The sequence below is a fragment of the Saccoglossus kowalevskii genome, chromosome 3 (assembly GCF_978046115.1).
Source record: "Saccoglossus kowalevskii chromosome 3, keSacKowa6.1, whole genome shotgun sequence".
NCBI classification, from domain to species: domain Eukaryota; kingdom Metazoa; phylum Hemichordata; class Enteropneusta; family Harrimaniidae; genus Saccoglossus; species Saccoglossus kowalevskii.
Window position 1 is genome coordinate 17,934,512 of NC_140643.1, and position 12,080 is coordinate 17,946,591.

Genomic DNA, 12,080 nt, shown 5'->3' on the forward strand with positions numbered 1-12,080 from the left:
GTGTCAGGCATACCGTGACACCTATGATAATGTTGGCAAGGTAGCATAAACATAACATGAAGATAAGTGCACAGTACTTCAGCATTGAACGTCGCACCGAAAGTAGGTAGATGTGCAGTACCGCTGGTAGGGAAAATGACGGACAGTTATCACGACACGTCAAAACACACACAACGCCAAATCGGATGCTACGTTTCCAGGCTAGTTGCTGTTGTTATAACGTGTTTTGTCGTTGTTGTCTTTGCATTATCAGTCATGTTGACAATATATTTATCGGACGGAACATGCGAGGAGACAGAGGATGTTATGATGCCACAACCAGGTGAGATACCAGAGGTTATAGACGAATTTGAAGGTATGCTACCAGACACAATCGAACCCTTCCACTACCGTGTGTGGTTGAAACCTTACATGGACCAGCACTTGGACGCTGACGATTTTCTGAAACTTGACGGTAAAACTGATATCTATATACTGTGTATAAAAACCACGAACGAGATTAAAGTTCACGTTCGACTCATGGCAATACGTACTTCTAAAATATACGACAAGAATGGGAATGAACTTGAAATAGTAAACGTAGAAGAAAATCTCAAATACAACTGGTTTGTTATTCGTACGAAAGATGACCTGGTGGAAGGCAATGAATACAGGTTGCATTTCGAGTATGAGGGGACTATTGACCAACAGGATCTGCGTGGATTTTTCTATGTATCATACGAAGAGAATGGTCAGCAGAAGTAAGTAGTCTTGTTGTTGTTGTTTCTGTTCTTATCAGAGTATCATGTAACCCCAACGGTTACCATGTCAGTGTTATCTTATCGTCCGTGGCGTACAGAAATAAAACAAAGTATTAACTGTGTGTATTCTTTCGAGGAGCGTTCCTACATGTAGGACGGTCATTCTGGACAGGTTGCTAGGAAACGAACAATTGACAAAACAGGGTTTCATATATTTAAAGGGCGGCAATCGTCGCGCCGCGTTCTGTTCGATATGGGACTCAAAGCTACGTATATAACGCGTGTGAAATACATTGTTAATTTACGTGAAATTCGAACACGCGCTGCGCGATGACCACCGCCCTTTAAGAGACGACGATATTGATAACTTCTATACAGTTGATTTCCAACCTAAAACTTTGTTGGCATATCTGGCAGGAAATAATGAAATATTAACTGTACGTGCGTGCATTCGATTTGAGTTTCTAGTACGTACTATTAAATGTGAACTAAGGGGTATTTGGGTAATTCCTTCGCCGAAAAAACGTGTTTTATTTATATCAACATCTCAAACAACAGCATATTAAGCAATAAAATCATACTAATAAAACAATAAATTGGTCAAAATTATAATTATAATTCTGCTATTATGTTTCAGGTCATACGCCGCGACGCAGTTCCAATCAACACGAGCCAGAGATGCATTCCCATGCTTCGATGAACCTGCACTGAAAGCCACCTTTGACACCGTTCTTGTACATCGCCCAACTCGCATGGCTCTCTCGAATATGCCAAACATCGGAAATATCACCGTGACCGACACCAACGGGGGCGAGTGGGTAGAAGCGCATTTCAACACATCGGTAAAAATGTCGACGTATCTCAATGCTTATTTTATTGGTGAGTTCCACTGCAAGGAAGACTACACAGAAAATGGAATCCAGGTGAGAAGACTAGGGGCAAAATATGATGACGTAATTTTCAAATAATTTTCATAGAATTAGCTTAATTGCCCTGAATATTAATTTTCAGTTCCGTGTATGGAGCATGCCGTCCAAACTCAACACCACCATATACTCATTGGATATAGGCATGGATATCCTAACGAACTTTGAAACGCAGTGGGATATCTCATATCAACTTCCAAAACTAGGTGAGTTACATCATTATAACAATAATAATTATTATTATGATTAACAAAATGTACGTTGTGATATTCAAAATACATTTAATTAACCGGATGTTGAGAACAGGTAACGTGAAAATAAACTTGTTAATGACACATTCTATATTGATATTACGTCAGACAGTGTTGCATTACCAATCCACGTGTCTACTGGTATGGAAAATTGGGGACTTATTCTCTATAGAGAGCCATACATGCTGTACGACCCGGTAGAGGACAACCCTGGTGATAAGAAGGGAGTAGTGGTGCTGGTTGGACACGAGATAGCACATATGGTAGGCAGTTCCTTTTATCGTAACATTCGAACATTAGTAATGATAGTTAATCGCTGACCATCCTGCGTCATTGTTCCTTGCAATTAACAATATAAAATAGGAGTGTCATTAAATAGTATATGCAATTAAATTAATGTCTGTAGTTCAGCTTAATGACCAAGTGATTTTTATAGTGTTGATTGCCCACTGGAGTATTACAAGAAATGATTGCCCCCATCCCCAAACCTTACTATCGGTCATTCAAATTAACGTATATTCTACTAAGTTAGTAAACGTCCCAGACGCATCTTAGCAAATGAATGTAGGACTTCTATTTATTATTAAATGTGGCTATATGTGTTATGCGACAAATCAGATATACAAAATGTATACAGCTGCTATTCAATCAGTTACACGTGTAGGTTAAGAACAGTGTTGCATCTGAATTGGATCATTTCATGTTGCTGGTCATTATAACCTATTTATTTATTTATTTATTTATTTATTTATTTATTTATTTATTTATTTATTTATTTATTTATTTATTTATTTATTTATTTATTTATTTATTTATTTATTTATTTATTTATTTATTTATTTATTTATTGACTAATCAGTGGTTTGGTAATCTGGTAACTATGGAATGGTGGAGTCATACCTGGTTGAATGAAGGATTCGCGTCATATCTTGAATCATATGGATTCCTATGGGTTGAACCTGAATATGAATTGGTTGGCATATTTACGATTATGTTGTTGTTGCTTTATCTGTGCAGTTCAATAATAACTTCACTGCGCAATACGTAATGCGATATAGTATTCATAAAGACGTTGGATTCGGACAAACACATGATTATCAAAAATCACAATAATAGAAGCTTGTTTGTAACTGCTGTTAGCGTTCACATAATTCAGAAACAGCTGTCTCTATGCAATGGCTTCTTTGGAGTTCACGTCAACTCACTGGAAAACAGCGAAATAACGCAGTCTGTTGTTAACTCGTTCATTGTCGTGCGCGCTAAACAACAGATCATCAACAGATTTCGACAGATCATATATGTAAGATATTGTAATCATTGCAACCGCTATACAGGGGATTGAAGCTTGAAATGTTGATTCGGTTTCACGATAAAAATATTCAGTCTAAAGCCTTTGCTAACATTCGATGACATGTTTTGCACACAGTTGCCAATTCACCTCCTGTAGGCCGTGCGCGTATGCAGTTACTAGTTAGTAAGAACCAGTTGTTCGCACTAGAAGATAAAATTACGGCGTTGTTCACTGCTGTTTTTATTAAATATACATGTAGGCGTTATTATTAATAAAACAACTCATGGGCAATGTTATCGCAGCTGGTCGCAAACCTGTGCTGAAAAACAAGCGACATATATATCATCACACTTTCGAAGCTGCTTGGCAAAATTGTAATCATATGACATCACTGGTTTACGTTTTGCGCGCGTGCGCGTTCGCGGTGAATTTCTGTCAAGAACCGGTCATTTGCACGAACATAGAATAATAACATTGTTCGCTGTTGCTCTTATTAAAGATCGTGAGTTAGTACTACCAATACGTAGTGTATAAGATATGCTAAGAAGTATACTTCTTCTTTTCAGCGAGATCAATTCTTTTTAAAAGATCACACCTACCGGGCGATGCGAATGGATCAGTATGGCGACTCACGTCCTCTCGTAACACCAGCGGGATTTTATGATGAAATAAACAGTCTATTCGATATCCTGGCTTATGATAAGGTATCAATAGTTTTTTTTTTAAATGAGCAAAAGTACGCGATATTTACGTCACAGTGTGACATACATGCGTATATACATAACAGGTAACGGCGTGACGAAGAAACACAATTAATCACGGAAAACACAAGAATTCACTTTCAGATAACCAATGGTCCATTAATCGCACATCTGTATGATCTGTGACGCGCATTTTTGCATATTCATTAATTAGGGTAACTAATAAACTACATTTAATATATTTATGGAAGCTCGGGCCGAATTCAAAATTTTGCACTATAAAATTTCTTCTTATTGAATAACATTATATTATTACAATGGAAAACTCACTAATTTAAATCAAATATTACAAATAACTCATAACAATTCCAATACACGAAGAAATACTTTTAGATATAATAATATTCACCAATGGCAAAAAAAAAAATGATCAAATGCAAATTTTGTCCTCTGAAAATTGCTCGGTGATCCCATCCCATTTTATCAGTTTCTGTTTTTTTAATGGCATGAATCTACAGTTATGAAAATTCGACATAACATTTTCACTTCGATTTGAAGCGGCATAATGTTGCGCGTTTCAAACTTGAATTATATTCGTCCCTATCATCACCACATACCTTCCCCGGAAGCCTCGTCCTAATCACATAAACTATGTATCACTTGTTTGAAGGGATCTGCTTTAATACTGATGATGAGCGGATTTCTCGGTGAACCAGACCTAATAGATGCCTTACGACATTATTTAAAAAGTCATTCGTATGGTTCAGTGATTACCGACGATTTGTGGGCTTCGATGAACGAGGTATGTACAGTAGAAGAAAAAAAAAACACTGCTTTTAGCATGCTTCGCTGATATTACTTACATCATCATGTAAATGCATTCATAGTATTTGTATGTTTAATTTCATGATAGGTGATACAGGAATCACACAACCTTGATATGAAATATATTATGGACCCATGGGTTCTGCAAATGGGATTTCCTGTAATAAACATCACGAGAATAACCACGACCATGTTCAGAGCTTATCAGTCACATTTCTTGATAAATCCCTTCGATGAACCGAAAGACGAGCATTATACTAATATGGGGTAAGGACGGCCTAGTTATGTTAGAGGTCCACCTGAGTGTGAATGTATAGGCCGTCGCAGTTGTTCACGTTTTGTGCGCGTGCGCATGCGCAGTGACTGGTTGGCAACAGCCGGTCGTTCGCATCCAAAGATAAAATAACGGCGTTGTACATGTTTGCTTTTGTTGATAGGAAATAGCAGTGTACGAGTCCTTGTTTATGAATCAACTTTGTTATCAAAAATTCGCATGTCGGATGGCAAAAATGTAAACATATGACGTTCAAATAAAGCGTATAACCTTCTAAAAACTGGGTCAACATTGCGATTGGTGTACTAGAACTAAATATTTTCAGGCATGTAGTGACTCGCAATGAAATGACAGACACTATTCACTACGGTCCTTTCGTTTAGTAGTGTGATGATATTGTGTGTTTGTTTCCACAGTTACGTATGGGTTGTTCCTCTGTCTTACACTCATGAACAGGAACTGGAATTCAAAAATCCTAATTTGTTGTGGCTGGAAGAGAATTCCTGTAAGTAATTATTTGTTGAAAAAGTAATGAGATTACATACATATTATTTATACATACAGTGCAGAAAACAATAGCATACACAATTATAAACTCATAGTAGCTGCCAACATAGGAATGTAAACTAAAGAAATAACACGGGATACACGACATGGTATATACTACATTATGTAGTATGAATTAAAGTAAACATGTGCTGCGTGCGTGAGGTGAACCGACGCGTACGACACCAAATCGCCTAGCTCAGTAGCATAAACATTAAATAGCATAAAAATCGTATATGCATTCGCAAAATGTATCTGTACTCGTTCAAACGTTCGAATTTTTTTATCTGGGGTAAACTATCGTAACGCCACCAACATCGACTCGTTCAAGTCTATCGACTTCAAACCCTTTTCTTTTTTTTCACATCGGATGCAGAAACGCAAACGTTCACATTGCACAAAACGTTGTTATTCCAAACTGCCAATACTCATTAAATTATTACTTACAAGCAGGAAAGTGATGACATAGTAGTAAGGTTATCATGGGATTACCGCAAAGTAAGCACGTGTCGACCGATACGTTCGCCGCACTGCCTACGTGTATACTTTGCAGTATTCTCGTAATAACCTAATGATATCACGCACGTTCGAGAAACATGAAAGATCGCTGATCTAATGCACACATTTCAGAACACGTTTATTTTCTGATTCCCTTTCAGTGGAATTTGAAATACAAGGTTTAACCAATACTGACTGGGTACTATTGAACATCAACCAGACTGCATACATACGGGTAAACTATGACATTGAGAACTGGCGAAAACTTGCGAAACAACTCACTTATGCACACGAGGTAATATTTAAACACAATTGCAATTCTCGTGCTTGTGCCTTGGCATTTTGTGAGCAACATTAATAATATATTTCACATTTTCGTTCCCTAGCAAAAAAATGCTTCTCTATAACATTTGTGTCTAGGTTATTCCCGTTAGAAGTCGATCACATCTTGTGGACGATGCATTAACTCTGGGTGAAGCTCTACACCTTGACCACGTTGTGGCATTGGAAGTCATCGAGTATTTTCGTGAAGAAGACGAACATATGCCGTGGCAGGCTTTTGTTGATGTGAAATCATATACAAAGTACATGCTGTGGCGTTCGTCAACATATGGTCTCTACGAGGTAGGTGTATATTCAATATTATTATTGTGATTAATACAACTGTTTCAATAGTATCTCTCATTCGATCCATGCGTTTCAGAAATGTCACATTTCTTATTAAATGTATTATGCGAACAACGCATATTGTCCAACTTAAGTTTGTTCATTGTTCAAAATCAAATGAATGACCTCATGATAATCATTGATATGTGTATTTATAGAATTATCTCCGTTATCTAGTCTCCCCTAATTACTATTCATTGGGATGGGAATTTGATGATAATGAATTGGAATAGTAAGTAGATAAATTTACATAACTTCATATTGTCAAAAGTTTCGTTAAAGCACACAATTCTACAAAGTAGTTGTGTATACGTTCTTTCGTTGTTCGAACGTATTAGGAGTAACATTTAATGTTTTAGCTACAGACGGATCAATTCACTCAGCGTTGCGTGCGAGAATAATTTGAGGAACTGTATTGAGAATGCGAAGGCGAGGTACAAATCTTGGATCGACCAGCCTGAGAACAATCCGTAAGTTTGAGTTATTTTTCATTCTATTATTTATAACGGATGAAAAACTTTTATTGACAAGGATGATAACTATAATTAGGGATATGCTAACAATAACTGTGTTTTGAATACTACAGGATAGAACCAGATATAAGGGATACCGTATATTGTACTGCAATACGACATGGCGGAGACCAAGAGTGGAAATTTGCATACGATATGCAAACACGTGCCCACGAAGACCGTGACCTTCTACAGTCATCTATGGCTTGTTCTAGAATCACATGGATACTCTTAGGGTGAATAATAAATACAATAAGTTTTACACCAAACACATTTTACGCAATATGAGTGTCTACGAAATGAACAATATACGCGTATAAATATTGTACATTATTGGTAGTGGTAACATGTAGTTCTGTGTGATTCATTCCTTATAGGTATTTAGAAGAATCCTTACATTCTGAATATTTTGATACCGGAACAGTTATCGGTTATGTCCGTGACAAATCGGCAACAGGATTTATACTGGCATGGCGCTTCGCAGTCAAGAACTTCCAACATCTGTTGGAATTGTAAGTATTACGAATCCTTGACCAATTGCGGCCATCGCAAAAGTAACGAGAAAATCAAATATAGCATAACACACAATATACACACTGAACATCAGTACTACAGATACCTGTACCCATCAGTTTACTCTTCAGAAAACGTCTCTCCTAAATTGGATATTGCAAATAAACGGCTTTTATCTGAACAACATACTGAAATTCATCATCGGTATATCATGGTCCTGTATTATTTGTCAAATTAGGCAATATTACATATCCGAGGATATACTATCCCTTTCCGTTATTGGACATTTACACTGTGGTTTACTGCGCCCTCTTTCTGACGAGCTCAGGCGTACGCACTGTGGATACTTCTAAACATACATATAATCTTATTTAGTTCATTTGTATCAAATTGACTTAGTAAAACATCCTCCCACTAAAACGTCGGTCTCGGAACTTAGTTCATTCCATGTTCGAGGACTATGTTGGATATTCGCATTTCATTGTTTTTGTTAAACACCAGCACGCTCACCTAGCCTCGGAGTTATTATTCTGGGAAGATCTTAGTTTTGTTAGGTCATGGAACCCCATGAGTGACGAGTGTTGATGATTCCATGTTGCAGAGAGATCCCTCCCGTCCATGTTATTATATATTAAAATATTTCGACAAATCGTGCAAGACAACGAGCTAGAGCAATTATTTCGTTTAAATTATGTTACAACAACTACATAACAATTACATTCGATTTGAGTGAAAAAAATCGGTGGATATCGTTGAGAGCGTGATATAATGCAAAAAATACATATAACCATTTCTTAAATTTATATACATGCCATGGGCCACTAAATTCATTGGAGAATAGAGTCTATATTGGAATTTAAATGTATTCATCCGTGTTCAAAGTAGCATAATTTAGATGTTTTATCAATACGTTTTTAATTACCGATATGTAATGTAATTGAACAGGTTTCACACAAAATGGAATCACCTTTCTCTAATGTTTAAATTGTGTGCAAAATAATGTTAATTAACTATAATGACATATTGCGTACACTTAACGCGTCCATGGAACTCCATTCATTATATGTCAAAAGATATAAATGTGACGTATTTCTGTTTGCATTGATTAGAGCCGGAACACTCAAACGAGATGATGAAGGGTAATTTATGCGATGTGAAATTGATTAATTTGTATGCATTTTAGGTGATGGGCGCAATTGATCACATATAATTACAGTGCAAATGAAAGAAACGATGTTACACCATTGCTCAAATATAACCATTATTGCAACGTATTTTTCTGTCTGTGTACACCAGCTTTTTTTCTGAATTTATTAGTTTCAGTCACACTGGATTTATTATGCATAATTAAGTTTAATTAATTGTTATTAAAAATTATAAGTGGCTAAATATGTTGAGGAAATTTTACAATTTGAAAGTAGTTACAAAAAAAATCATTTAAAAATATGAATCATGTATATCATTGCGTCACGGTGTCTCCCTAGGTATGGTCAAAGCGCATATGACATTATTTGGCAGTTTTCCGAGAAAATGTACACAGAAAAAGACTTGAACGAGGTAAGTCGACTCAAACAATATTCCTTACTTAGTGTATTAGATTGTGAACAGAATGCGAAATCGAACATCACCATTCAGATTAAATTAACACTGAACTATTGTTGTTTTTTGTATTATATTATTTCAGTTGATTGGGTTCGGACAACAGTATTACAACATGCCAACTGAAGCAGCGAATAATTTCTACCGAGCTTTGCAAAAAATACAAGTAAACATGCAATGGCAGGCACGCAATGGAAATGACATACACGCTTTTCTTCAAACTTTCAAAGAAATTTAGTTATGCAACCATAGAGTCAGCATGGAATAATAGTGAATGACCACTAAGTAGTGAACCGGGTGGCACCCAACCAGGCCCAACGGTATGGTTAGGCTCTCTGGCAGTTTTTAATAAAAGTTCGACAGTCTACAATTTGTTTTAAATGAGATGCGTTATAATTGTACATTTTGACGAACATGAAGGCTCAACGTTATATATGTGATATAAAAGTAATATTTAACATTTTCACAAATACATGAAGTTAAAATATCTACAACACAGTTAGACATACATAGCCATTCAAAAGAAGACTTCGTTAACAGATTATTCTTCAACATGAGTATCTCACCAGCATCTAACGTGTTGTATTGATTATTACAACGCAATATTGTTTTACTAACAAGATTCTATTTCCATTCCTTTTGTTGATTTTCAAGTGTTTTTATAGTAATGATCACAGTGCAATGAACCTATATACAAAAACGCATCACATTGCGTACAAAGATAACCGCTGATAATTGATTTTCACATAATAATATTATGTATGAAAATGTAAAAATGAGCTTCACGTGGTGTCGCGTTTTTTTTACCGTTCATTGCGACAGTTTCTGAATTCTTCTAACGACTTACATTTATGTTTCCCTTCTGTCACACGTTGACGAATCCTATTCTAAATACGTTAATTTACATAATATAATTATGAATATATATACAAACACACAACACACCCGATTTGAACTCAAGACTACGTCAAAAAGGCCTTGTCTCTGTAAGAAGACGCGAACCTCATAACGCCACACTAAGTTACTGACTTTCCCCAACTCACGACTCGAAATAGCGTGTTCTGAACGCGGACCTACAGTGATTAGATGAACATGCGCAAGCTATGACGTCATGGTCAACCACATATATTTAAAACGGAGTATTCGTGGATAGTCTAATCTATACAGCTACAATTGCCTTTGGGAACAAGTTCAGGTCCACAAAGACAGCAGTGACAATAGGTAGATTGAACTAATATCAGGAACATAAACACTCAACACGAGCGATTCAAGTTGACGACTGCAGTAAACCGGCTCGTCGCTGTACAATAAAGCATATTATTTGAAGCCAATGAAGCCTATATTATGTATTCCTCCGCCTTGAATTTCTGTCAGTATTCGACTATAAGGTGCGTGATAAGTAACAACAAAGTACATACTAGGGATATTCATGTTCCTTTTTAGTAATTACAATGGGTGATTTGCTCGTTAAGTGTGGGAAAATGAGAAAGAATACGCTCGCTAAAATTATGAAAATAAGTATACGCATGATATAGTTACAAGCACTTTTGTGATAGCAATTATTAAAGCAATTCAAGTTTCCCAACACTACTAACACAATCATAATAGTTATTTCAACAAGCGTGGGCAATAAATAGTGCATTCAACTGTCACTTACTGGGAAAACATAAGGTCAGTCACCTTTCAAGTCTCTATGTTTGTCACCAGATGTGATCAATTTTGAGATGCACACTGTGCAAGTATTTTACAATAGATACGAATCGAGGACTCGGATATAATAATTGCAATGGTGAACTGAGCAAATCGAGGTCAATGTTCATCAGTAACTAACCACATGGTAAATTTCTGTGAGATAATACATTTATATTAATTTTAGCTCAAATGAGTCTGCAACTGAATCCTGATATTATTATTATTATGAATTGATTACTCAATTCCGCATAATATGTGAGGCAAGCTTCAATTATACTGGGGTGAAATTGTGATAATTCGTAAGAAGTTTTCCATAATGCATGTGAAATTGAAACGCTCGCCTTAATGGAGGTAGTTTTATTTATTCGTACATCGTACTACGACCGGGTAGAAATATCATCAGGTAGAGTAACCATGGCTGTTTTTTCACACGGGTGCTCTGTGAATGGGGTATATGTAGGAAAAAACATACAATACATGGTACACGGCAATGAAGATGTGTTTAGTCACGAAACATCGCGTTTGTATGAGGTGTGATCAATGAAATGGACAGATTCACAATTTTGCATTTGAATCATTATCATAATTCCCTGACGGTTTTGAACATTTAGACGCACTTAAAGTAAACAAAAAACAGTATCATACAAAAATCCTATATCAGACGTTGCTATTACAGGTCAGTCCAGTGTGTTATTTATCATTCAAATTGATATGCTACGTTTTGCCAGGCTCTGGGTTTTATCAAACACGATTCAGAAGAAGAAAACCCCATACCTTCTGTAATGATAAATATCAAGGACATGTGCCATTTATATGTTTGTATAGACCACCCAGAGACACAGAACACACAGATCGCATGAGTTAAAATCCAAACTTGTGCTCCACACTCATTTACTAAGTATTGTCGCACCAGCAAGAAAATTAAAAATCCGTCTGTATTCTGTATTAACCGTCATGTCTAGGAATGCGTTCTATACAATTCTGTTTACTTTTTTTCATTTTCTTATCTCATCTTTATCAAAACAGGCCTAAGTGGTAATAAATTC

General features: G+C 36.2%; 1 protein-coding gene across 1 annotated transcript; it reads left to right on the forward strand.

Annotated features, from left to right (window-relative positions):
• Positions 1-81: 81 nt before the first annotated feature.
• On the forward strand, positions 82-9,723 carry LOC100372834 (aminopeptidase N-like). Its single transcript, XM_006820918.2, has 17 exons — positions 82-740; positions 1,378-1,663; positions 1,752-1,872; positions 2,026-2,180; positions 2,777-2,890; positions 3,775-3,912; positions 4,580-4,711; positions 4,823-5,001; positions 5,425-5,513; positions 6,214-6,347; positions 6,473-6,676; positions 6,877-6,950; positions 7,078-7,188; positions 7,305-7,466; positions 7,608-7,742; positions 9,228-9,300; positions 9,428-9,723. The coding sequence occupies exons 1-17, from the start codon at positions 136-138 to the stop codon at positions 9,578-9,580; spliced, it is 2,865 nt and encodes a 954-aa protein (XP_006820981.1). The 5' UTR covers positions 82-135; the 3' UTR covers positions 9,581-9,723.
• The last annotated feature ends 2,357 nt before the right edge of the window (positions 9,724-12,080 follow it).

Excerpts from the sequence above, each read along its gene's own strand:
- LOC100372834 (XM_006820918.2), top strand. The coding sequence starts at position 136 with ATGACGGACAGTTATCACGACACGTCAAAACACACACAACGCCAAATC. Across the intron at positions 7,743-9,227 it reads TTCCAACATCTGTTGGAATT|GTATGGTCAAAGCGCATATG; the intron begins GTAAGTATTACG and ends GTGTCTCCCTAG. Across the intron at positions 9,301-9,427 it reads CAGAAAAAGACTTGAACGAG|TTGATTGGGTTCGGACAACA; the intron begins GTAAGTCGACTC and ends ATATTATTTCAG.